Source organism: Gallus gallus, chromosome 4 (assembly GCF_016699485.2).
Source record: "Gallus gallus isolate bGalGal1 chromosome 4, bGalGal1.mat.broiler.GRCg7b, whole genome shotgun sequence".
Lineage (NCBI taxonomy): Eukaryota > Metazoa > Chordata > Aves > Galliformes > Phasianidae > Gallus > Gallus gallus.
This window is the reverse complement of record NC_052535.1, coordinates 32,405,395-32,433,120: the sequence shown is the minus strand read 5'-3', so window position 1 is coordinate 32,433,120 and position 27,726 is coordinate 32,405,395. Positions and strand designations below refer to the sequence as shown.

Sequence of the window (27,726 nt, the reverse complement as noted above, 5' to 3'; positions counted from 1 at the left end):
TTAATATATGTATAAACAACCAAGCAAAATTTGTAGTAATTCTTCTCAAGCTCTTATTTTTTAACTCAAAATTTCTTAGAATTAGGATCTTCCTGCTTTAGTACTTACCAAAGCTCTTACTTTGAGACACCTTTTCAGAATAAGTTGCCTGTACTTACTGTATGCATCTGTATAAGCTGCTGTTTTATGCATATGAACACTTGTGGCCTAAAAGCAAATTAGTTATTTTTTCTGAATGTATTAACGAGCATATATTTAGTGAATCATATATGGGTTAAAATCTTAGTACAAGACAGTATACTTTTAGCATTAATACGTATGAAAGTTCATTACACTTAGCTTCACATTCTGTTATGTCTTGTGTTAGGATTCATTACTACCAAATTTAAAAGGAAATCCACAAAACAAAATCTTTCAAGTGCTCTAAAATACTTTAATACAAAGTTCCTTAAGGGACAAAACTACTTATACCCTGGCACTCTTACAGTCGTAGGCTTTCCACTTAAACACGGTACAATTCATTACAATATATTATCACAGAATCAGAAAATTGGAGGGATCAGAAGAGACCTGTGGAGATCATCCAGTCCGAGCCCCCAAATATATATTGCATATAATTATATACATAAATGTACATAGTATCATATTCTATATATATACACACACAAATACCATTATATATATATATGTATGCAGATACATATATATATATAAATAATCCTGATTACTTAATTAGAAGCCATTGTTTATGTTTTAATACACAGTTTTTAACTGAGCATGTGAATCAATGTCTCAAGTTTTTATTCTTTCTCACAGAAGGACCATGTCTCATACATTCTATGAATGGAGATTTGCTGAGGACATTAGAAGGTCCTGAAACATTAGAAGGTCCTGAAAATTGCCTGAGACCGAAACTTATTCAAGCTTCAAGGGAAGGCCAATGTGTCATATATTATGAAAATGGCCTTTTTTGTGTATTCAGTGTGAATGGGAGACTTCAAGCCACTATGGAAACGGATGACAAGATCAGGGTAAGTGTATTCAAATGTGTGCAAAGAGCTTTCAGTTCCAGTATCAGAAAAAGCTGTCTATTTTGGAGTTGTGTAGAGTTTCTTTCTGTAGATAGACCATAAAAACATACAGTATTACACCATAATAGCAGCATTCATACTTAAGGGAAGAAAACACTACAAATGTACTACTTTTTATTTTAGAATATCTCTGTTTATATGGTAAGGAATAGCCTGTAGGCATTTTCTTGAATGGAAGAATACAAATACTTCTAATTGCTGGTCAACTGAAGTCAGACTATTTCTTTATTTTGAGTCTAAAGACAGGAGGTTGTTGGATATGCTATTTTCAAAGTTGGCTTTCCTTTCCTTTTTTTTTTTTTTTTTTTGACATCTCTGTTTACAATTCCTTCATCTTAGTTTGAGAGAGTATGTTGTGCTGAGCTGCAGGAAATTTACAGACCAACGTCTATACATCAGCTCTTTAGCCCTTAGAAGTGTCTTTGACACTTGCTGACCAGGCAGCTAGGTTCAAGACATGGAGCAAGTCCAAAACTATGCAGGGGGTATTTTAAGTTCATGGTGTTATGGACATTATTTGCTAATACAAAATGTAGGTCTTTTGACAGTTCCTGTGACATAGTACCTATGAAGCAGAGCAGAACCTGGCAGCTGTCCTGCAGTGAAGCAGAAGTATCAAAAAAGTATTTTACTTATTCACGCTTTTGTCCGTGAATGAGAACAAAAGTGAATGGAAAGGAAGAGAAGGAAGGAAAATGAAAAAGAAAAGAAAATGAATAAGCACTTTTAAATCTAGTAGAAATCTAACGAAGACACGAAGCAAGATCACACTGCAGGGTCAGCATTCAGGCTACCTGAATTATCTGAAGCTATGGTTCATATGCCAGTAGTCTGTGTCACAGAATGGCTGAGATGGAAAGGGTCCACTGGGTCCATCAGGCCAGCCTTCAGCAAGGCAACCCAGAGCTGCTGCCCAGGCCCATGTCCATGCGGCTTTGGGAGATCTCCAGGCAGGAGACTCCCACAGTCCCTCAGCCAAAGAAGACTTCTGTTCATGTAGCACTACTATGCCTCCAAGTGAGTTTACCAAATCTGATGGAAGTGCCCAGCAACTCAGCTGCTGTGATTTCCAGTAGTGCCCTCACAAAGCTTTCTCTTCCTTTATTTGTAATAGTTTTTTCAGGAAGAAAATGCCTCTTGTATTGTATTCCACTTAAAACCCAATAAAATTCTGTTGTATACTGTATTCAGTTAATCCAACAACCCTGTGTTTTCGAAACGTCAGGTACAGTGGTGCTGGTATAAGCAGAAATAAATCTCTGTGTAGGTCTCTTTTCCACAGTGAGAGGCCTGCAGTGGGTGAGGGGGTGTGCAATCTTTGAATGCTGTGGCAGCCACAAGTACAGATGTGAGGCTAGGGAAATGAAGTAGGAATGTGTATATTTCTGCCCCAGGCCATTTCTCCAAATTAATGTCAACTCTTGCTTCAATTTTTAATCTTTGTTCCTTTCTCTGCAATTGCGCCTTTGGCTGTTCTTGTACAAACGCTTTTGAAATTTTAAGCCTACTCTTCACCTTAGTTCTTCCATAAAGCAAGTACATATCACAATGTTTTCTCTTTTTACAATAGTAACGTTGGTAATCTGCCACTTTGGGTTGTGATTATGTTGTCAGTCAGGGAAGGAAATCTGTAAAATATCTCAGAATCCCTCGCTGCCTAAAACAATTTCTGTAGTGTTTCAGTCAGTACCCACAGCTTTGGGAATGTTGCTGGAGGCAATGGAAGTTCTGCTCTCAGTTGGCCAGAGTTACATATGTACAGTGGGTTGTTTTTGTTTTGTTTTGTTTTCTCTCTCTCCCAGTGGTCCCACTTGGGCTTTATACTTAAACAATCTAAAGCCTTTTTTTCCCAATGCTTCTGCTCTATATCATGTTAGAAGGCAAGTGGCAACAGCATAATTAAAGTAGGGGCATTTAAAATGAATAGTCCCTAACCATGGGCTGCAATGAAACACTATTTTTTTTTTTTTCCTCAAAAAGGATAGAAAAGGGAAGGAAAAGGTCATAAGTGTTGAATCTGTAAAGCAAAATTCTTATATTTATATCTGCCTGTGTCATTATGGACTTGCATTTCAGAATGTTATTGACAAAATAGCAGCATTCAATAATGATGTTGGAACAACATTCTAATTTTCCCATATTCCTGTGCCAGGAAACTGCTAGAAAAATTTCAGATGCTCTGGGGAAATTTGGTCTAATCAATGTCTTCCACCTGTTTTTGTTTTAAACACTGTATTGCTCAGTGGAGCTTAGGCATATCGCAGTACATCTACCATGTAATGTTTAGATATCTTAATGAATAACTTAACTCTAAATAGTCTGCTTGTTCTGAGAGTTAAAGTTATTTTACCTTAAACAAAGGCTGTGTGCTGTTTCACCCAGAGGAACCAATTTATTTTCTTTTTCCTGAGTCTGTTTTGAAATGTGGAAGTGCCCACAAGACTTCTGCTGCTGTATGCCAGCACTGTCACTGTGTCAGCTCTGCCTTTTCACAAAGCACTGCCTTTCAAAAAATCTGAGATGTTAAAGGATTTGTGCAAAGTTTTGAGACTTTCCAAGGAAATATAAGTGAGAAATGCTGCTTTTAGAACGTTGCTGAGATTGTGTGCTTTGGGGATTATTTGAGAGTCTGAACCTCATGTTTTGAGAGTGATTAGTTGCAGAGGCGTTTCAGTTTCATACCTAGCAGAACCCCAGTTAAATGGCACTAGGGAAAAGCAGAACAGTAAAATTGATTCATGCCTTCTTCTATGCCAGTTGGAGTACCTGGGAGTAAAAGCATCCTTTCGTTTGTTAAATCTTGAAGGGCATGCCATGAAACTGAAATGTTGACAGGGTGACCTTTTTCTTTCATTCATTCCTTCATTCATATATATGCTGAGGCTGGCAAGTGGCTATTTATTAATAAACAATAAAAATAAATAATTCAACATCTTGTCTTCCTGACAAGCCAATGACTTAGTAAAATTACATAGGTATTAGTAAAGGTTCAAAGCCTATACTTTATTTAATCAAAAGATCACAAGAAACCACTGCATTATACAGGTAGTGGAAGAGTTAAAGATTAATGGCTTTAATTTGCCTTTTAATATAGCATTTCTTCAGTAAAAGCCTCAAGTATAAAATTCAAGTGAACCATGACCAGAAGGTTAATGGATTTTCATCAGCTGAATTTTATAAGTGTAGCAAATAATTATTTGTCATGGTCTTCATTTCAGTTTGAAAATACCCTTAGGAGATTGCCATTGCTATAAAGAAAACCCCACTCTATATTGATTTTTTCCTTCTAATGAATAATCTTTTTAATAATCGTGTGTGGTATGCTAGATCTCATGATCATCTACTCAGTGCATACAAGTTCTAGGTAATTTTTGCTGTCTTATCCCAAGTTTGTTTTCTACACCTTTCTCACTGAGTTGTTATACTCTTGTTAGAGTGTCTCTAAATAAATTTTCCAGCTTCTTGGGGCTGTGCTTTGGGAGGTGCTTTGCACATTTTTGTATGCTGGTAGAAATAATGGCAGAAATTATTTGTGGTAGGAACATTTGTTTTTGTGGGAGAAGGTTCCACTTATGCTACTGAGCTCTCACTTGTGTTAGCAATCAGCTTTTCATAGGTAGGTATGGTTAAATAAAAACCATATTCTGCTTTGCTGTTTCTAAGTGTGTGTGTATGTGTTGTCACTTTAATCCAAAACACAAATGGAATAGGTTTATCATCTGTTTATTTCAGTGTTATCCCCACGTTTTGTTTACAGTATATGTTGCTATTTCAATTACATTCATCTTAAAGTTATTGTGTGGAATAACAGCAGTGTGATTCATTATGATTAGTTGGGAGTTGTTACAGCGAACACTCAAAATTGATGATATAAAGTCACCTAGAGAAACTCTATCTTAGTCTAAGTGTTGTACATCATGTAATTCTTAAAGGACGTATTCAGCAACCTAGTAATAGAGTACAGCAGTACCAAAAAATACAGATAGGCATGTGTCTGACTTCAGTTATTGCTGTTCATGAAGCAGTATCTTGCACTGACTGTTTATTATGATTTCTAGGCTTGTCAGCAGTCTGTATAAACACTTTAATGTTGCTAATGTTGTTAATGAGTGTAACTTTTTTGTGATTTAATTTCTCCCATGTTTGTGGTATGGGCTTTATATATCCTGGATATTAAAAGCCAACAACTTCCTCTTTCTGAGGAACTGAAAATCACAGTCGAAGCTTTGCATTCTGGAAAACAGTTGAATCAGAGGTTGTAAATACCAAAATACTTATTTCAGCACAGAGGGATGTGTTTTCAAGACCCTGAGTTCAATTTTTTCTCTGTTTCCTACCTTTAAACTTCTGAGCTAGAATTTTGCTTGTGGACTACCATCTTCAGGCATTTCATTGCATTCTACTGACAGTGGTTCAGTTTTTTTTTGTAGTATGTTTTTGTACAGATAGGTTTGTTTAGAATTTCAAAGCTTACATTGTTCTGTTGAAAAGTTTTGTGGCTCTCTGCCTTGTGTCAAGGAAGTTGAAATTTATCCAGAATTAGTTCTGGTGTGAAGGACTTGCGTATTTTTGAAAAGCTGCCCAATCTTGGGCAATTTGCACATCTTTGAAAAGTCTCAGGAGGTAATGCATAGCATATATGTTTGATACTGAACACATGCAGTCCAGCAAAGCAGGAAATGCAGATTTTTCCCCGCAATGATCAACCCAACAGTGAGCAGCACAAAATTTCCATAATAAAAAATGAGGTGAAGTGAACCTGAATGGGGATAGGAAAGGGAGGGGAAGCACAGAAGAAAGGAATGAAGGATAGAACCAAGGACAGAATAAAAAGATGCTTGCAGGAACAAAATGACCAGAGAATTTGAGGTGAGAAAGTAGAAACTTGTCAGAGACCAGCAAAAGGCAAGAAGTGGCAGAAAGCGGGAATGGAAAATATGAATTGGAAGTAGGGGCAATGGAGTCAAGAAATGGGTAGGGTCAGGTGTAGTAGGGCTGAGTTTATTATGGACTTGGTCCATAAACAGATACTAAGAGGAATGAACAGAGACGTACTTTTTGAAATTCCTGATCAGTGATTGTGGGTGCCAGGGAGCACAAGGTGAAGGGAACGTAGAGTTGCCGGCTTTACAGCATCTAGCCCACAATACTGAGTTAGATGGATCATAATCTGTCTGACCCTATAGGATGAGTTTTATTTTAATAAAAGTTCAAGGTAATTCTTTTAATATTTTTGGTTTCTTTAAACTGGCAAAATCCCTTTTGAAGCAGTATTTGTTATGCTTCACAGTCATCTTGATATCAGGTAGTATCGTGGTATAGTTGTCACGTAAGTGAGGAAAGTTGTTTTTCCTCCAGGTATTCAGTATTTATCATTATTTTTCCAGCAGCATGTAAGAAACGTTGAAGCAGATGAGAAACTTGTTTTAAAAAGTCTTAACTGTGCAAACTAACGATGTCCAGTCTTTCAGTATGATCTGGGTCCCAAGTTTTCAAATGCAGTTTTGCCATCAGTGCTTATGGTCCAAGCAAAATCAAAGTATAAACCAGTGAGTTTGTCACAGGCCCTTTCAGGATAGATGATGAAAAGAGACAGTCTCCGTTATCAAGGGCAAATCATTATCCTCCTAGTCCAGAGCAGGAATCTAACAATGCCAGTCAAAAATAGTTCTTGTAATTTTTATACCATTTCAGTTCCCTCCATCATTGAGCCCTTTGCCAGTCAGGGCAGCATCTACTTGGACTAGTATTAAAGGCACATGGGGGAACATCGGATACTGTATTTTAATGCCAGTGCTGCTGAATCTTGTATATCTAGCTAGTTAGAAGAGTACGTTTCCTTAGTTGAGCTTATATTAAATCTTTGGAATATGGAGTAAATCACAGGTAAGGTAAAACTTAAATAGTGCTGTCTAGAATAATAACAGCTTGTTTCCCAAAAGCTTGTTTTGGTATCAAATCTCCAGCTGTCAGTATGAAACCTCTTACGAAAAGTAAGAGGAGGAAGAAAAGAAACTCATATTTACCTGACAAATATCCATGTGATTTTCCCTCAGGCAATCCAGCTGAGTAGAGATGGACAGTATCTGCTTACAGGTGGAGACAATGGAGTTGTCATGGTGTGGCAGATGTGGGACCTGAAGAAGCTTTTTGCTTACCCAGGCTGTGATGCTGGAATCCGATCTATGGCCCTGTCATATGACCAAAGGTTAGAGCAAAGTCTGGTCTTTACAAGAATTTCAGAGACTACATTTTTACTGTGAAATTATATATTTTTTTCTTCTGATTTTCTGTGTATCTTAGGTCCTGATGATTATATTGAAAATTCTTTACTTACATCAGTTTATTTCTAGAGTGTCATGTGTAGGGCAGGTAATCTTTTTGAGGATTTCATCTCTTGCTGAGAATGAAGAAGGTGTAAGAAAGGCAGACTTTCTAAACAGGTTGGAGTATTGGCCTGTGCTTGTATGGTATGGGTCAGTTGAAGGTGGAAGGTTACATATGTGCTTTTTATGTTTCTTCTTGCACTTCTGATGCAAACCACATTCCTAATTCCAGATCTTCTCGTTAAAAATAAACCAGTTAAAACAGTTGCACAGTAAGATTCCGACTACATATCCACAGTTTTGTGAAGTAAATGCTAATTTTAATTTCCAGAAAAGTGATTCTATCTATATAAATCATGACCCTCCTCAAAGATTCCTTCTACCGAAGACAATCAAATTAGGTTTTAACTGTATTTTTACATTGCATTAGCCAATGCTGCTATACTTAAAAGCTGTTGTTTTTATTACAAAAGTACTCTTTGTTTATAGGATGTTTATAACTTCATTTGTACACTTCTAGCTGATGGGTGAGATTTTTATTGTCTCTCATTTGTGTGCTTACTGGAGTTTCTGTGTGCGTTTCAAGGAGGCTTGATCTAAATCACTTAGGAGTGTCTACATTGTGCAGTAAAGCATATAGATGAGACTCTCTTAACCTTCCACTGAAGTGGAAGTCCATACTGAATGAAATATTCCATAGTGAACATTTGAACTTTTCCTGGACTTTATTTCTAACACACAATATAAAATAAACTCTGAAAAAAACACAAGCCAGCAGAATCTGTGGACTTCAGTTAAACATTCAACTTCTTCTTGTTAAGCATAATTAGACACTATAGGCGGTTCACTAAAAAAAAACCCTATTCCATTCAAAATGAACTGCTGATAAAAGTATATCAAAAGCTTGATGTACAGCTGTTGAATTTTAGACTCCTGAAGATGTATACAGTTTTACAGTTAGAGAATCTGCAAGCTGTAATTAAAATGGCATGGTATCATAATATTTGCATGTCAATGAACTGAAATTTAATGGGAGCATGTATAAATTTAACCCATTTACTTTGGGTTTGCAGACACAGAAACGCAGAAGAGGGTTTAATTGCTTCAGTGTGCACGAATATAGAATGTATATGTTTGATAGGTGGCGTGTAAGAAAAGTTTTAATCTAATACATAAACAATCAAAAGGATTCTATTGAAATGAAATAGTGACATCATCAAAACACAGTGTTTTGATGATCTCATATTTCATCTTTGTTGTGAAGGAAAAATTGCAGCTTTTCATTCTGATATTTCCTTTTCATTTAGAGAATTTTTTTTTTCCCAAAATGCCAGGGTTTTATATGCCATTTCACCCTTGATTTCCTTAACACTTAAGTATGAAAGAGTGGAAATGATCATACGGAAGCTCTTTTTTATTGCCTGCTCTGTCAGGATTGTGGTTTTTCAAAGAGGTGTAAATTATCTCTAGTAGTAATGTTTGTAATTTAGAAAGTATGAGCACCTCAGTGGGGTAGTGACTGCAGGAATGTTCAGAACCTTCAAGTTGCTTTCCAACCTGAACGCTTACATGGCCAGCTGAAAGCCTGTGCCCACATCCAGTTCCTTCAAGGATTGAATGGGGAAGGCTAGATTGAATGAAATGTGTCTCCCAGCCCTTCTCCACTTTGCTCCTTCACCACTACTTCATCCTACTCCCATACTCCCCAAGAAAACAAATAAGCAAGCCAAACAATAATTTCAAGAGGCCTTGCAGGACAGCGGTGCTGGTAAACAATCCTGTTGTCTGACTTTTGAGTGAATTGTGGCTTCAGGCCACCCGTACAAACTGTTGCATGGTGTTTTGTACACTTTGAGATCCATAAATCTTCTGTCAGTGCCGGTGCAGATGTCAGCGTTAGCTAAATTCAGCCTGCTGAAGTCCTTGGAAAGCCCGACTTTTCTGCCTGGTAAGCCCTTCCAGCTCCAGCTGCCTTCCTGTACCTGTCTTGGCGTACTCCTTTGGCGTGCTGACTTGCACCTGATCACACAGTGGTTTGCTGACTAACATGGTATTGTGTTTCCGCAGGTGCATACTGACCGGGATGGCATCGGGGAGCATAGTGGTTTTCTACAATGACTTCAATCGTTGGCATCATGAATATCAAACCAGATACTGATCTTCGCAGAGACCACAGTTAGCACTGATGTGGGTGGCTGTTGTCGGAATGAGACTGGCCATAGCATGCCTCCCTTGGTGTCCTGTCACAACATTGCTCCTTATAAATAGCTATATCCTATCTGAATGTAACTTAAATTTGCTGGGAGAAGCAACCTATTTTTTAAAGTTAATCGCTATTTTTGTAGACTTTGCTTGACTTTTTTGGGGGAAGGGCGGCGAAGCAGAAAAATGGCTGCTGGGTTCTGTAGTTAAAAATCTATATTTTTAGTCACAATGAGAAGTCTATTTTGATCCCTGTATGTAAAAGAAACCTAAAATAAAGTCAGTTAAAACTCACGTTCTAGCTGTGTCATGAAGAAACAGATTTTTCCACCTGAAGCTTTATCTATACCTTTGAAGAATATATGATTTTAACGTAATGGAAATGAATTACGATTGGGGAGTTTTAATCTGTACTATCTATCCTATACTTTGTCTTGTACTTTTCCAAATGATTGTACTACATCAGCACTGACATTTCTGAAAATCAATAGTAATATTTAAATTATGGTTAATGTAATGTTAAACTTTGCAAATGGTTTCCATCAATGTTAATATTCAGGCATGTACCTAGGCCTAGACAATTAGTTCTTTTTTAGTCGTATGTTAACGTGCAGTTAAGAGAGCAACAGAGTTTGTGTTGCATCGAGTGTGAATCCTTCCAGTTTTTACCTGGCATCTCCTTCAAAGCACACCAAAATGTAGATTGTTCCTCAAAATCAGGAAGGCTATTGAGAGCCTTAAGCTCCAATCAGAAACCCACAGAAGCAGGGTTTTTTTGTGTGTGGTTTTTGTTTTTCTTTTTCTTTTTTTAAATAGGTGCATTTACCAAAGCACACTTCTGCTGTCTGACTGTGAAAGCACTAGAAAGACAAATGTTTGCTGGTGCACAGCCTCTCTACAGCAGCAGAAGCAGTAGACTTGCAGGTTGCTCTTCTTGTTTGTCCAGAACTGACCCCTGCAATACTGTAGCACACACCGTGTTCCTTTTTCTGTATATGGCAGGAACATCTTTTATATTTTGCTATCACCAAAACTAGTCAGGTCCTGTCCAATCTTATGAAATTCTCTTTCTTTTAGGAAATGAAAAAATAATTTATATTAAGGAACAATAAGTTATTTTGGTGTTGCACAAATCTACTTTTCTACAAGATTGCTGTGCAGAACTCTGTGAAAATATTTGTGAAAAGAACTGTTATTGTTTTGTAAGTCTGTATTGCATAAAAATATCTTCTTTGTATGTTGTGATCTATCAGTTGAAATTTACATTCCCTATCTGTATCGATACATACATTTCTCTAGCTGCCTACTAGAGCAGTTCCTGTTTTTCTAAGCAAGCATTTAGCTACTATCTCTTTAAGTAAAGATTTGGAATGAGAAAATTCAGTTTGAGTGAAGAAATTAAATAAAATTGCATTTGTAATTGAGAGCTTCATTGGAATGTATTGTGTTCTTGTGGCTCAATTTTGTTCACAAGAGAGAAAACAGGTGCTGTGGCTGACACATTTAAAAGTACTCCTGCTGTTTATGCAATGGTGATTAAGTTTTCTGTGTTTTGCATTTTAAACTGATATGGTTATTGTGGTATCAGTAAAGTTACTTTTATATGTTTTGTGTAGCAGAAGGATGATCTAATTAAGCAAAGGCTGCAGTTATGTCTGTGATAAGTAACGTCTGTGGTAAGTACCTGGTATACAGAGCAGTAAGATTTGTTACAAAAAATTGTACTGCACAATTCCTTGAGTTCAACAACTTTAATTATCTCCTTATGTGAACATTTTGAGAGGAAAATGAAATGCATTTTGAATTTTTCTCAAGCCAAGAGTGGGTTTGGTATACCAAGTGGAAGCAAAAAAAGGAAATGTTGTTCGTGTGGCCAGATGTATCTTGTCAAGTGGAAATACTGAAAATGTTCTCTTTATAATCTTCTTCTGACCTAGGAAACATTAGTTATTGATAGAAGTGATAGTCTGTGATCTTAAAGCCAAAATGTTTCATGGGGAGCTGGTTTGGTAAGTAAGCATGCCAGCGAGCACCTGTGTGAGCTTGGTTGTTGTAGAAGAGGCCCCATTGGTCATTAACTGCCTTTCCAAAGTGCACAGGTGACTGCATCTGTGTGGGTTCTGGTGCCATGGTGAGCTGAATCCAACTGGTGGGTGCATACCAATGGCAGCTGTGCCATGGCAGAAAGTACTCCTCTAGGAAGCAGAATGTTTTCCTTTGCAGCATAAGGTTGTGCCCATCACAAGTGCTGTAGGTCTCTTGTGGACAAGGAAATCTTCACCTTCATCTCCAGGAGCGAGGCTGAGAAGACCTTCCATGTCTGGGCTGCTTGGCTGGAGGCAGCAGTGAGCAGGAGAAGCCTCTCATTCCATGGTAAGCACGCACCTCGAGCACAGTGTTTGGTGGTGGGACTCCTACCTGGGATGTCAGCTCTGTTTGTGCTAGTCCATGTCATGCAATTTATGCTGGCGTGGCAAAAAAGGGTTAATTTTGCAGCTAATCAGGTTGTCTCATTAGAGCAGCACCTGTGTCAGGCTCCTGCCTGCACAGAGAGACATCAATAAGTGCCAGTCATCAACCTGCACCTGAGCTGGCTCTTACTTGCAGAATGTTCTGGAAGAGAGTAGAGCAGTTTTTCTTCTTCCAGTTCTTTATTTCCTCAAAAGGTAGAGGGAACATTTCTGAATGGTGTTTTTTACCTGGCAGTCTGGGCCTCCTTTTGTTCTGGTGAGTTCAAATGGCTTTTTTTTTTTTTTTTTTTAATTGGGGTTTATGGGTGGTATTTTGGAAAGCAGCACTTTCTGTTGTTGGGAGTTCGGTTTGTGGGGAAATACTGGGCTTAAGTAGCTTGCAATCAGTTCTAGGCTTGTGCAAATTGCTGATGTGAGTGGTACAAGATCTGATGAGAGATGATGTGGATTTCTGTTTTGAGATGTTTTGGAGATTCTTTCCTGCTGTGGTGCTGTTAATGTGTGTGGTCAGGCTGGGCGTTTTTAAGCAACAATGGAGTCTCTTCAGTTGTTAGACAGAAAACAACAACAATAAAAACCCTGTGTGCTTCATAGAGGGCTGGGGTTGTGGAACAAAAATTGTTTTTCTTTTCTTATACTAGCAACATGAAAGCCAAAACCAGGACTTGTGTGGGAAATGAGTTTTTATTGCAACTTCAGTGAGGACGTAATTGCTATTAGATATGTTGAGTAAGAATAGGCTAGGTGTGGTGTCTGTCTGGATTATAGCTTTTCTGCTTTACACGCCAAGTTTCATTTTCATTGACATGTCATGAGTGCTGCTGCTAGGGCATGTCTGTTTTGCTCCTACATTTAAAATAGTTCAAAGGGAATAGAAGATGACTGTATTGTTTCTGAGAAGCTTACTGCATCCTAGCAAAACAAAAGCAGAGATGAGCTCTTCTGTGTGTGCTGCTCTAAACCAGTGTGAGCTTTCCTGGATGGGGTTAGGATGGTTGTGTAGAGTCATGTGAGATTTCACAACTTTGTAGAAGTCATGGGAAATCCAACTACTCTCTTCTAAATGAATTGTGATGCTATTAGGAAGCATATTATTGAAATGCAGAGTGACTTGTACGTTTAGCAAAATGTGAAATCAGACACAAATTCATACCTTAAGCTGTGTCATGTTCTCAACTAATTGAAGACATCTAGGTAAGTGCTTTGGAGGTTGTGTTGCATGGACTGCATTGGAAAAAAAAAAGCATTGCTATGTACTGAGTGGTAAGAGTTTGATGTATGATCATTTGTATTTTCTTCAAGTTATACATTTTCTTTGACTATTACTTCATTCAGTGTGCACTGTGAGTTCTGAGCTGCAAAACCATGAAATACAACTAATACAGCTGAATGTCTTTGTGTATTTAGAACATGCTGTGCCCAGCAGGATCTGTCCAGCAATGGACAGAAGGATTTGCAGATTGCCTTTTTTTCTTTTTTCTTTTGTTTTTTATTGTGTTTATCATCCTATGTGCTACCAGTCTGTATTTGAGCAAGCCCTGCTAGCTGCAAAAACCAAGATGTGACTGTTCTAAACAGCACACAGAACAGTAGAGCTGGTGTCTTTTTAAGCAGAATAAACTGTGTTTAAATGTTTGAAGTGTTTAAGCACTCTAACCCTCTGGCATATATAAATCTGGGGAGAAGGGAATAGTTGCTGGTGCTTTCTGGCAAGGCTTTGCTTCTTGGCAAGCTGCATTTTGCATGCTTCTCACTTTGTTTCCATTTCCAAATATGACAGAGGAATAAAAATAAAATCAGAAGTAAAATCAGAAAGAAGAGTTGAAGAAAAACTTGGTGGATGGTTGCATGACAGCTTTCTTCTTCAGGCCCTGCCTATTTTTACAATGCTAATTTAGTCTAACAATAATAATAAAGACTCCCTTACAAAGGATCACCTTGCTTCTGACAGAAGTGCTTGAAGGGCACTTGGAAGGGACCCTTAAAGCCCATCTAGTCCAACTTCAATGCAGTGAACAGGGACACCACAGCTAGATTGGGTTGCTCAGAGTTCCATCCAGCCTGGCCTTGAATGTCTCCATGGACGGGCTGGGCAACTTGTTCCAGTGCCTCACCAGCCTCACTTTTTCCTTATATCCAACCTACATCTTCCCTCTGTTAGTTTGAAATACTTATATAAAAGCAGATAATTACTTCAGTATGTGTACTTGGTTTATAATATGATTGCTGTGTAAACATAGTGGTTTAGCCTGAGATGATCAGATCCACTTCTGTAAACAGGAATTTGAAACCTGTTTTGAGGAGGGTACAGACAGCATTATATCAAGTTAATGCTTCCTGGCTAATGTTTTTTTAATTTCAATTAGATGAAGGAAATAGCATCTTCTCTAGAGTCCAAAGCTGTGATCCCTGTTGAAATCACAGGCAGTGTCTTGCTTCTGACCTCCAGGGTGCTGGAGTGCCTCCTTTGCTCTGCTCTGCAGCAGCACTAGGAGCTACAGCTCCAACAGTACCAAGCACCTTGAGTGTGCTTGCAACTCAACAGCCACGCAGCTGACTTAGTAGCAAACAGTGCATAACTCTGCATTCTTATAATCCTTCCCCCGTGTTCCCGTTGGACCTTGCTTATCTCCCTCTTCTGCTGCTTGATGGTGTATTGCTTCAGAATATTGGATAGTGAGTTTATTTCTGTACAATGCCACTTGGATATGAGAAAGGAGAATATGTTATCACAAGGCTGGCCTACTGAAGGCAGATACTGTTTTCACAGTGCAGGAGAGCCACCTGCACTACTTTGTCACTTGAGAATGGCAGAAGGAATTTTACTTTTCATTATTTTCTACCTCTAAATAGATTATTATTATTTCTTTTTACTGTAGAACTTCAGCATATATAGGTAGTACCTGTAACAATATTCATTCAGCTTCTTCGTTCTAGAGCTGCATTTTTTCCTGCTCCTTTCAGGTGTTAGAATGTCAGTGTAACTTTTCTTACATATCTTCTTGTGTTCTGCAGAGCTGGTGTTGCCAAATTATGGTGGTTTGGGATTGTTTTTTTTCTCTTTTTTTCCCTGCATATAAGAATGAAAGCTAAACATTAGTTCCTTTATTCTTCAGCAACTTGTCATTGATAGTGTTCTGCAGGAATAAACACTTCTGTATGTTTAACTGTTAAAGAGTAATCAAAATATTTCTGTAACAAATACAGAAATATTCATGGGATCCTCACAGGGAATATTCAGTCATTAGAGGTGATACAGATCTCTGACTGTAAAGTCATACTCTTTGAATTCTAATGAGCAGGAAAGAAAAACATGGGAATAAGGTGTCGGAAGAAATGCCTTTCTGGTATCTTGTGTATATATAATTAACTTATCTTTTTAAAAATAATATATATATTGAGTTGGAGAAAAAGATGCCCTAAAATGTGTTGATTTCAGTCATTGCTTTATCCTTAGCTTCTTAAATATTTAGTGAAATATTGGGGGGAAAAACCTGTCTGCATGTAAACGCAGAAGATCTCTGCTTGCTAATGTAGTACAAGGTGAGATTTACTGACCTATGAAGATATTGTTAATGACTAGCTGTAAGCATGAGCCAATGCCAGGTGATAGTAATGTCATAAATTATCTTCTACCTTAACGTACCTAATGCTGATTGTAATTAATTTTATAAGCCAAGAATAGGGGCAATAGTAAGGGTAAATTTTGACAGCAACCACAGTGAACTTTGCGTTATGTTGATTTACAGCTGGGGTGGACTCAGTTCCGTTAAGGAGAGATTTCAGATCTAGAACTTGTGAACTTGATCTACTGGGATATATATGAATTACTAATCATGCTCAAAGGAGCTAAAATAGGGGCTTTTAAAACGGACTAATTTTTATAATTCAGTTTTTTAAAATGTAGGCATGGTGGTAATTGTGTTGAGTATTTGCACACACTGGCATTTAACCAATATCTGTCAAAACAATACATGACTTCCAGTCGTTTTTATAAAAGGAAAAACATGACAGTCCTCTAGATGAAAGGATCACTTGTTTAAAGTTTTAGTAGGTGTTGATACGTGTTGATTCTTTCCCTTTGAAGCAGAGCATGGTTCTGTTTTACCGTATCTTTTTATATTATTGCCTTTTTCGTGCAAGTGATGGGTTGACAGAGTGATAGGTTAAATGAAAGTGCAGTAGATAACAAACCACGTAGTACTAAGGAGCCTTCATTAAGTGTTTTATTATTAACCAGCAAGTCTCTCTTTTGATGTTAAACTGTGATGCTTTGAGTAGCGTTACTGTACCACCTATGCACACATAGCTTTATTGTCTTTGGTGCCAAGTTAAGGCACAGAGAAGTGATATGGCTTTCCTAAGGTCAAAGACTGAGTTAAGAACTTGCCTAGATATAGCACATTTTTATCTGATACGTTCACCGCATGATCGTCTTTCACAGCTATGGTCAGTATTAAGTAGGTAATTTTGGCATAGTCTATCTGCTGTCTCCTCCGCAAACCACCGTACTTGTCTATGAATGTTTACATGTTGGTCAGTCATAAACTTAGGGATATGAGTTCTAGATATTTATTATTTATTATATTATGTAATATATGTAATCTATATTATTCTAGATAGAAGAAAAAGGTAAAGGCATACGTAATAGTTTAACTTGCAGCCATTACCAGTGAAATTTTCATCCTTCATAAATGCATTAGGCTTTGTTGAAGACAAATTGTTAGCTATCTTTATTAATTCTTGTCTATTTTTCCTTTGTAAAATAAGTACCTAGGCCTCACACAGTTGAATATTCATCCTCTTAGGGAGAAAAATCTCAAAATGACCCAGTGCTCATCATTGTGCTGCTATTTCATCCTTACTCATCTCCTAACTCAATTCAATAATTTATCAATGTCATCTTTGTTGAGGGCTCCCTTTTCTTGCTGTAGGTGGCTGGGTTAGCCTATCCCATCTGAAAATTTTGCATCCCTTCTTTTGGTTATGACTTACTACAGAACTTGCCAACTGTATATGCATCTATCTAATGCAAGTCTCATCAGTTTCTGTGTAAAGTTAGACTGCTATCTTCATATGTTTACACTATATGAAAATATACATGTACTTAATTTTATACAATGTCTATTTGCATATTTTCAAGTAATTTTGACCTCATTCCAGTAAGCCTGTAAAAAGAGTTAATTGACAATAACCACAGTTGCAATACGGATTTTTTGGTCTCAGTCAAGCCCAACTTTTTTTTTTATTAAGACCTGTAATACCTTTTCATACCTTCACAACTTTTTTTTTTTGTCACTATATCTGTAAATCTCTCAGCTGTTCCATGAGCTTAGGTTAGCAATTGGCATTTTGTGCACTTCATTGCCTCTTTGAAAGGCAAAGTATTTTCACTTATGCTCAGTTGTGTATTACTTTGGTCCTCGATTGAAATCAAAGGATTTTAAAAGAGTATGAGAAATAGATTTATTTTATGAAATCTTCTTGCTATGCACCTGATTGTTCAGCCTCTTCAGAGACAAACTAACTGAATTCTCAGAAGAATTCTCAAAGAAATAAATGATTGAGAACCATTTTCTGTTGTTTTTTTAATGAAGAAAGTTTATTGCAGGTCTTTTTTTTTTTTTTTTTTTTACAATTCTAGTAGAAAGTATAGCTAAGAAAGAAAATGACCTATGACCAATTCAAAAGAACGAGCAAAGGAAAAGAATAAGCTGAATACATACAATATTGAACTAAGCAGTATGGTAAAGATAAAACCTCCTCTATCTGTAACTGCAGATTCAGGATGTCTGCTCCCCAGTCCATGTTTCCAGTGCCTGCACCAGGTGAGTGGGGGGAATAGTGCTGACAGACTGCTGGTAGCTACTGATGGCAGCTGCTTGGGGTAGCTCCTGTCAGCTCTCACTAGAACTAAAAGCTGCTCCAGCCATCCTAGCTTAGGTAACATGCAGCAGGCGTTCCGTTCGCAGGCCCAAAGTCATTTCATTGTATCTAACAGGTAGACTGACTCTGGAGAAAGGTGTGGGTGTGAGATTTGTGATCAGGATAGAAAATGGCTAGAACAAAAAGGCTTCCTTGACTCTGGTCTTCATTACAAATAAATGTCCAGTGCTCGTGTTTACATCCCAAGTCCCTTTATTTAAATTCAAATTAGCTAAACACTACCCTGCAGCCTGCAAATCTGATAAGAAACTTTATGCAAAAAAATGACCATCCTTCCCTGTATCTCCAACATTTGCCTCACAATATTTTACAGTTAGTTCACTACATTTTTTTTAATTTTTATTTTTTGTGTGAAAATATGCCTCTTCAAGTTTGGTAGACACTTGCCTAGAAATAGAGGCATCAGAATAGAAGGTGAATAGAACTTTTCTTTCCTTGTCTTCCTCTCCTGCTTTTCTGAGTACCCTCAGCAGAACACAATGGGGCCTGCCTGTAGAAGCGAGGCCAGGCAATCCTTCATCATCTCAGGTGCCTTTGTGGTTAGCTACACATTAAGTTAGTCTACTTAGAGCCCAAGACTGTGTGAATGCAGGAAATTAAACTAACACAGATAACTTAAAAATCATCTAACATTACCAGAATCTTTTCCCCCTACTGCTGATGGCAAAGAGCACTCAAAATACCGCATTTACTCACCCGCTTTAGAAGTTCGGTCTCTTGTGGCAGAGCCTGCTCTGGGCTCGCCACAGGAGGGTGCAAGAAAACTGAAAACAAACTGTCACGTGAAATGAAGAGAAACCGTGGCATGAGCACAGGGACGTTCGGGTGGATTTGGTTTAGTCAGTCCTACACACCAGGCTGCTCCCCAGCAAATTCAGGAGACGCTGAGCTGGGGAGTGTGGGAGATCTGACTGGCTCAGAAGCAGCAGGGAGGAGGGTCTCGGACCCAGCTGCGCGCGGGTCAGCAGCTGCAGCAGTAATTGCAGAAGTTTTCTCCATTCCAGCTCTACCGGAGTCCTGACAGCGCTTGCTGCAGAAAATCTGACTCTCTTTATCTAGAGCTGTGTTCTAAAAACAGACAAAAAAAACCCAAGGCAAAAAATACAAAAAACAGCAGTTAAATCAAAGCCCTGTGTTAAACTCAGAGTTAAAACAATCTACAAGACATTAAGTGCATGCATTAGAGCCAGAAAAAAAGGAGAAATAACATTAGAAGACTTATAAAATTGTTGGTTTTTTTTAAAGTGCTGGTTTTGGAAAAGGTATCTTCAAGATGCATGTTTGCCATGGTGGTCCAAATTGACAATTCTTTTGCAAGTCTGATGTGGAGGAAAAAACAACAACAAGTGATTGTGATATTGTCTGAACTTTTTATATTAGCGAAATGGATGAACCTGCATTTGTGCAGACACAGAGAGTTAACTAGATACCTTTTAATTTGGACATAATATGTGCTTCTGTAAAGACCAGAACTATTGGTGTGTGAAGGTAACAGCTGGAAGCTTGGGGAGTTTTCTATCTCAGAGTAGAATCCTTTATTGCTTGTTTTTAAAAAGTTAACAGAATACAGTGACAAAAATACATCATTTCCAAATACTGTCGCTAAAAATGCAAGTGGGAGAATGAGTAGCAGATTAGCCTGGAGACTGAGAACTCTGTAGTGCATCAGGTAGATCGTCGTGGAAAATGTGGTGTGTTTGCTAAATCATACAACTTTTATATCCTCTGAAAGCTACTGCAAATTTATATTACACTGTGGGTTAATGTTTCATTTCTAATACAATGTCTGAAGTGAGCCAGAGGGAAATCTGGTAGTTCCTGTGTCAGAAATTTCAGAGTTGTTTTCCAGGACTTGTAGGGAGAGCATAATGGGTCTTGTTTCACAGTTTGAAGGCTGATATTGATCGTTACAAATCGCTATACTACTTGGCTTAACCACAAGTACCAATGAGGATATAGACTTAAGTTAATAGGGATTAAATTCTTTGTAGTTTATTCAGTTATGTGGAATGGTGCAAGATACACTTCCTCTAGTCAAGTGCAGGTTGATTGGGCTTTCTACAGTAATCTGCAAGTGTGGGATGCTTGAAGTGAGAAGACGAACACAAACATGTGCTTCACCTGCATGAAAATGTCTTCCTACGTGTGTATAAGCATTATAAAACATTTATGCGGAACTTTGTTTTCATCTAGGATGTGCTAAGATTAGGTGCTCTGCCTTTTATGTTGCTTCATTTAATTGTTCAGAAGGACTTCTGTAAAGTGACAGTTTCCAAGTGTTAGCGGAAGTTGTTTAAATTTATTGTTCTGGATACTGAAATAATTTTCTGATAGTAGTTAAATTTGGCATGTGTTTTTCCTCTCTAGTTTATTGCATCAAAGACATCAGGGACAAGGCAGAACCAAAGTAGTGATCCTCTGTTCTCCTAAATAACTGTTTATGTAGTTAGGGGGTGAAAAATCATTTCAGTATGGGATACCAAAATTCAGATTTCTTTTATCTCACTTTGGTAAAGAAAGTTTGACTGGCAGCTCCAGCTTTTCAAGTAGAGGTCTTCAGTAGTTTGCAGGTACACGGAAGGCAGATTGTTCTAGAATTAGTCTCATAATTTTTATTTGAAATGAAAACAATTTGTATTTCAGTGGGTTGCTTTTTAGGTGTTTTTTTTGTTTGTTTGTTTTTTCTCCTTTCTGTATCCTTATTTTGGTACCTTCTTCATAGAATTCCCATCTTTTCACTCATCATGCAATTCAACATTTTGTTAGTCGTGGCCGTTGTCTGTGTCACATTCACAAGGAGAGTTTGCCAGCTGTCAGTCTGCTCCCGGTACACAGAAGTGTATCCAGTGTTATAGCTCGGTGGAATGAACGGTAGCAGATATGTACTTCTGTAATTGCTTTCAGGTATTGTAAGATGTACATGTACACAAAATTGCTCTCAGGGAAATGGACTGAGATGTGTCTGAGGAAGTGAGAACTAACTAGTTGTTATCAGTGCTAGCTTAGAAAATTTCAAATATGCCTCCCTTAATACAGAAAACTTCTTTGCAAGCGTTTAAGATTTTTACTTTAGTGTTTTTATGTGGCTTTAAAGCTCTTTCCACTTCAGACTGGCTGAGTTATTTCTCCTTTCTCCTTGTGACAGACGGAGCACATGTATTTTTTGTGCAGCAGAACAAAGCACTGCAGTTAGTACGTACCATTGCCTTGGACCTATTCAGAGGAAAGCAATGCAGGCATGGGGAAAGGAGGAAAAAGGAAGGAAGCAAGGGACAGAAACTAGACTTACTTTAAGCAGAACTAACACAATTGCAACAAATTTAGATCAACAGAACAGTTTTAAACTGACAAAAAAAAAATCAATAATGAGTTAACAGCGGTATGCTTTTAAGGGGCAGAAAAAGTGTCTCCTATTCAAGAAAACTGAAGTAGGTCTGTGCAGTTTTACTTATCTGCCACATGATGGTATTATCTGCATTGTCCAGATGACAATATTTGAATGAAGTGATGCTAAAAGGGATTCCACTAAATATGCAGGTGGACTGATCTAGCAATAGCAATGCACTGCAATACACAACAGTTACAATACTGTGCTTGTCCGAATGTTTTTAAGTGTTGATGTAAGTGATCACCAGGAAGATAACTACATTTTAGATAACTACATTTTAATGCTCTAAATAAACCAGAGCAAGAGTAACAAACTAGGGGCTTTATTCTCATTAAATTACACTGTTTTGAACAGTTTATTTTCCCTTCAGCACTAACTCGAAGCTGCATTCAGAACTAAATATTTGTTTCCATCCTTCCACAACTGTTATGAGGAAATAAAGCAGGAAAAAGGAAAATCAAAAGATTTAATAACGTGTTCTTTCTTGGCTGAAGGGTTGGCAGTAGTAACAGAATTGAGGGGAAAAAACCACACCAATAAGAAGCCAGAAGCTACGCTGTGTCAGAGATCTGAGATAGGCTTAAGTCACATGCAAGTTGGAGAGGGGCTGAGAGTTAGAATTAAAATTGCTTTTATTACATATATTGCATTTTATACCAGTTTTCAGCTTCAGGCTTATCCATAGTCTCAACAGAATAAAGAATGAAGCTCTGAAGTCCCTCTCAAACTGTCAAGTCAAACTGTCAAATGAAATGCAGACAACAGCATGAACCTGAAATCCATTTTCTGACTTCTCTCATTTTTATGTTTCCACTCTTCCTACTGCCTATTTAATTCATGTAAATGTATTTGCAAAAGCATATACATATGCACACGTTATTTAAGTTTAGCTACTTTCAGATGATAAGAACAACTCTTTGGTAATGTAAGTGGGCTGGATATTCAGAGCAGTTAATGCTATCGAGGAAAAAAAATCACTGGTACTTTGCTATCAGTGATAGTTTTATTCTTCTTCTAGTAATGAAAGATACTATTTGTATGCAGAGCATATCCTTACATTAGACAGCAATGGGCCTCAATATGGAAATGGCAGCTCAAGCTCCTGAACTGTTGCATTTTTCTCTGAAAAAGTGACCCATCAATTAGAAGTGCGGTTCTGAGCTCTGAAAACAGGGAACTCAACTGCGTTTCTCCTACATACTTCTACTGGGCAGACGTACCACTTATGTAAGTTAAGCTATACATCATCTGGATTCCTTTGTATGCTTTGATTAACGTTCCCCGTAAGGAACATACATAAAATACATAGCTAGAGTTGCAGTGGGACAAAATTAATGTGGTAAACATTCAGTACTATGAAAAGAATTTCTGAATGGGAATCTGGTTTCCCCACAAACACAGAATTGAACAACAGTATGCTCAAGATGGAGCATTGCTTGGGCAGAACGGAGGAACCTACTTCAGCATCTAGCTGATCAATATGATCTAAATTACAGCTTTTTTAATGAAGGATTTCGAGTTATTAATAAACTAACTCCATTTCAACATACTACTACTTAGTGTTTACATGTATGTGAAAGCTCGCTTTTGTAGCTTAGCTAGCACACTGTGATAGACTTGGCTGCTCTCAAGCGACAGCGGGACAATCCATACAATACACAACTAGAATTAGGGACTATTCTAGCTTTGCTTTTCTTACACCACACATGCTCATAGAGTACTGTTAGAAAAATATGCTAAGTACAATATGAACGTATAAAAACTTTATTTCTCTTACCATGATGACAGAAACCCCAGCAGATGTATTATTTTGCTTGGGTAGGGTGTTGTTAAAGTGCTGCTTCAGTTTACCTGTTACTTCAGCTTGCATATTATTCTCCTGGGAAGTGTCATCCTGATGTTAGAACAAACACAATAGTGAAGGTAAGGAAAAAAAATAAAATCAGTTAATGTAACTGAGCAAAAGGGAAATGTACTATTAGCTAGAGGTACTACCTGCAAAGTAACCATTCAGGTAAGCAGACCAAAAATGAATGCCCTCTATTATATCAGAGATGGTTCAAACCATTTGCGACAAACTATGTAGGAGAGGAACCTAGCAAGTGCTCTTTGGTGTATGACCTTCTATTTTTTAAAATGCCATGTGACACTGTATAACTTCTGTCCATGACTTTGTCCCACAACTGTGAGCAACAACTTTTACCTTCTAACAGCATAGTTATGCTTTGTTAAAAGTGTATTTGTCATTTGCCTTTATTTGCGTCAGCATTTTAAATGGCCCATCACATCCCCAAATTGAGGAAACAAAATACAGTGCCGTAGGTGTCTATGCATAACAGCTCCTGTCAAAGGTAAAATCATTACAGTTGTCTACTCTTGTTTTAGAGAAGTTCATATTTTCTCTTTTAAAACGTGTGAAAATCAGCATTGGCTATATACATTTAAGCCTAGTATTTATTAGTAGAAAACTAATTTGAATTCAATAAACAACATACTTTGGTGTTCCCCCACATGGCTGTCCAGCAACTCTATGTCATCTGCTTAGTGCTGATGTATTTTATTTGCTAATTCTCTTGTGAAAAAACAGGCAATTATAATTTCTTTTTAGTAGCATTGCATCAAATGAGATGCCAATATGCAGAATAGTCCTTCCTTCCAGGTACACTTTTTAAAGATGGTCTTTTTTGGTATTTCACACTCAACCTAGAAGATGCCCAAGTCACATCTGCTTGTCAGGTTATGTTTAAGAAGCAGAACGAAAACCTCCAGTACCTTCTAATCTCAGTCAACAAGTGATAACCTTCACTCTGTTATTTTAGAACACAGTTGTTAACAGAGTTAGCAACAGCTGAAGCTTACTTCAGGCTCCTGCTAGTCTTTTACATGTGCAAGTGGAAATAGTGATTGAATAAACAGAAATGGGTATAGCAGAATTGTGTTGCTGCTTCAGAGGACTACACTGTAATAGTCAGATTTATAGATGTAGTATCAAGTTAGAGACAAGTAAAATGTAATTTACTCACTGACACCCAGGGATGGCTTAAGATCTGTGCTGCTGTATATCGGGCTTCAGTATTCACATGTAACATCAGGCTAATTAACTCCTTTGTAAAGAAAAAAGAGCAATGAGAATGGGAAAGAAAACTACAGCGGAGTTCTTTTTGGTACAACATTCTTATTGAATGCATGTTTCATTAAGTCTTCTAAAACCAGACAAAAAACAACTCTTCCAAGCATCAGCTATAATGGTCCAGTTTGTTCTCTGTACTCATGCAGGTGACCAGAGCAAAACAAAACAGGGGTCTGACGTGATCCTTTATGGGCAGTGCACAGTCACAGTACGTAAGGAGCACAAATCAGAAGTATGAAACTGCTGAAATTGTTTGAAAACCATGTTCTCTGATGTCCTTTTGTTCTGGAGAAATACATTTAAATCTATTCACCACTTTAGAATCACCTTGCGTAGGAAAACTGCTTAATTCTAATTGCATGGCCAAATCCCAGACAATCTGCAGTTGTGGCTTTCATCACGGCTTAGAGGCACTAGTGCACGTCTTCAGCTTTATCAAATAGCTTCGTGGACCTTTTGTTGATGATATGACTTAAATGCTTACAGAAATGATAAACCTTAAAGTGGTCACTGATGCAAAGCAGTCAGTAAAGTTAAAAACAAAACAACAAAAAAAAAAAGTCCCAGAACTTCCTTCAGTTCTTATTCAGTCTACTAATTACGTAACTAACAACAAATTCGCAGGTATGATTCCTGGTTCTACAAGCCTATCAAGACGAATGTTTCCCTCTCCCTAATGAACAAGCTCTTGCAGAGCCAATTACCTGTCTTGAAAAGCTTTTTATAGTCTCTAAGTTGTCCGTCTTTATATTCAAGAGTTTGAGAAAAGGCCTCTTCAAGCAGGTGACATACTAAAGGGAGAGGTTTTTCAGCCTCCTAAATCATTGTCAATGTAAGTTGGAGGTGAAAAGCTGCTTCTAGTGCTAAGATTGAGGGGCTTGTTTTTTCATAATGCAAATCTGTAAGAGTGGGGAGATCACTGGAGCTTGGGAAACACTGGCAAATGGAAAAAAACAAAAACAAAAAAACAAAACACTGTTTTCAGGTAACAGCCATTGGGAAACTCAGGAAAAAAATGCAACTTCTCATTAGCCGAATAATAAGAAACTGTCACTTGCTAATGAGAATCCTCAGCTATTCAGAGCACATTACTGAATTAACTTAAGAAGTAGGGTTTAAATTTTGGAACTTTCATCCTAGAGACTCAATCATTTTAAACACAAATGGCAATGGTAAGAAGAACTAGTAGCAATGGCAAATCAAGCTGGCTGCAGCTCCTGGGAAGTTGTCAAGAGTGAAACAGAAACAAATAATGTCAATTGCATTCATTCCATGTAGCAATAATTCTTTTAAAGGAATGACAGGAGGGGAATATTCATTTACATTACAGTGGCAGTGCTGAATCTGCTATAAATAGTCCATCACCAAATAAGCCGAATTGCATGTGATGTTCAGTGAATGCAAGAGGCATTCTGCTGTACTTATTCACTTGGACAATGCTATGATGGTAGTTCTGCAAACCTGAGCTTTCATCAAGCACCATTAAGCCAACTAAAAAGGCACAGCAGCTAGAAGAGTGGTTAACTTTCTGCTGCGAATGTTCTATCCCACGTTTCCAACAGAGCAGTCTTCTCAGTAATTTGTCAGAAGAGCTCTTTAGAGTTAGAAGATAGATCAGTACCTTTGCTGAATCAGTGATGTTATCCCAGTAGGGTGAAGGAAATTCCAGCTTCCCAACAAGTATCTGATCAAAAAGGTCTTCCTGAAGGTTGTTTTCACTGTGGAACAGCAATAATGAAAGAGATCAGGAGAATGAAGTCCATCAGGCAAGTTTTAAACTTGATTTTTGAAATGGAACAGAGATGATATAATATCAATTATTGTAAGTGCCTAATTTGCAGGCTTATATAGTGAGGGCACCTCTGTGTTCTTTGCCATAGTTATGCTGTCAGGAGTGATGAGAACTGAAAAATAATACTGGGGTGAAAGGACTTCCACTGGAATAGAGACTGCAGAGTTAACACACAATACAGTGACAGGAATGGTGATTTGAAAATAAGTCATTTGTCCAGCCTAGCTCCAAAGGACCTGCCACAAAAAGGCATGTAACGGGAAGAATAGCAGTGAAATGAGTCTCTTCTTCTAAGCTATGGCAACTGGATTGTGCAAATACTCCACAGGGAGGATATGGAAAACATGCAGTAGACTGGGTACTGGCAGGCTACTAACTGGATAATTGTTTGCATCAAAAACACAGTATCATAAATATTCAGAAATCAGGCAGCGCTGCTTTTTATTTAAACAAACAAAAACTTCTGTTGGCCTTACCCACTGTGAGCATCCACTCAGCCTCTCGCTGTTAAGAAAAATGAACCTTTTGTGTTGGTTTTTCAACAAATAATTGCTAATAATTTGTTAAGACCTGATTCTGGTGGCATGGTATGGACACCTTGCCTCCTCACCCCAAACTCTATTCAAAGCAGTTATAATTTATTAGTATATAGCTTTCAAAACATGTTTTCCTCTTTAAGCAAACTATTTGTATAAATAACGTTAAGGGAAGAATTCCTTATTAAAATATGTTAATTCCTTCTCATTCTCTCCGGAACAAAATAATGGGCAAAACACATCCATCTTATTTTTAGGCTTTCTTCATACTGTGACATTGAGAATCACATTCACAAACCCTACCAACCATATGACACTTACCAAAAGTGATTAACAAGATTAAAAATTCATCATAAGCAAATTCTTCCCCTCGCCTCTATATGCCATTAACTTTTCCCTTGACACTGAACTAGTAAGCTGCTGTGTCCTATCAGAAACACTAGAGGGCAAAGCATACACATTCGTTGAATTTGGGTCCCCGGTAGCAGACAAAAGGATAATAAACTGCTCTCACAACGCCCCATCCCTGGACACAGTGGTACAAGCCAGTTGCTCCCATAGAAAACTGAGTATGTAAAACTGATCCCAAAGCCTGACGAGATGGACAACTGAAACCAACTTTGAAAAGCATCAGTCTAAAGTACATTTTTTCCACAATGCCTTTTCTAGGGAGATAGATGGGGCTTACATACAGAAGTGATTTGGGTCTTTACTATTTTTCCTTTTGATATATAGAGATGCTTACCTGCGAAAAGGTGGAAATCCACATAACAGTATGTATGTGATCACGCCTGCGGCCCAAATATCCACCTTTAAGCCATATCTGAGGAAACAAGATGGTGTT

The 27,726-nt window shown here is 37.8% G+C and overlaps 2 protein-coding genes across 12 annotated transcripts in view; one reads left to right on the top strand and one right to left on the bottom strand.

Moving 5' to 3' along the window:
* LRBA (LPS responsive beige-like anchor protein) overlaps positions 1 to 11,043 on the top strand; it is a 372,868-nt gene extending 361,825 nt beyond the window's left edge. For all 7 annotated transcript variants that reach the window (XM_040699152.2, XM_040699153.2, XM_015276673.4 and 4 more), the window contains 3 exons: positions 817 to 1,031; positions 7,148 to 7,299; positions 9,485 to 11,043. In XM_040699152.2, the coding sequence (XP_040555086.1) occupies positions 817 to 1,031; positions 7,148 to 7,299; positions 9,485 to 9,575 (458 nt within the window). In that variant the 3' untranslated portion in view covers positions 9,576 to 11,043. The remainder of the gene's footprint in view (positions 1 to 816; positions 1,032 to 7,147; positions 7,300 to 9,484) is intronic.
* A 6,627-nt stretch (positions 11,044 to 17,670) lies between these two features.
* Positions 17,671 to 27,726, bottom strand: part of DCLK2 (doublecortin like kinase 2) — a 77,246-nt gene continuing 67,190 nt past the window's right edge. For 2 of the 5 annotated variants that reach the window (XR_001463656.4, XR_001463657.4), the window contains 6 exons: positions 27,628 to 27,705; positions 26,176 to 26,272; positions 24,448 to 24,528; positions 23,202 to 23,318; positions 22,082 to 22,164; positions 19,031 to 19,104 (listed from right to left, as the gene is read on the bottom strand). Coding sequence is in view for 3 of the 5 variants with exons in the window: in XM_003641161.6 (XP_003641209.1) it covers positions 18,883 to 19,104; positions 23,202 to 23,318; positions 24,448 to 24,528; positions 26,176 to 26,272; positions 27,628 to 27,705 (595 nt within the window). In the remaining 2 variants the exon portion in view is untranslated. Of the gene's footprint in view, positions 19,105 to 21,236; positions 21,250 to 22,081; positions 22,165 to 23,201; positions 23,319 to 24,447; positions 24,529 to 26,175; positions 26,273 to 27,627; positions 27,706 to 27,726 lie in introns of all 5 variants that reach the window. The other 3 variants (XM_003641161.6, XM_420439.8, XM_004940980.5) reach the window with 2 other exon arrangements.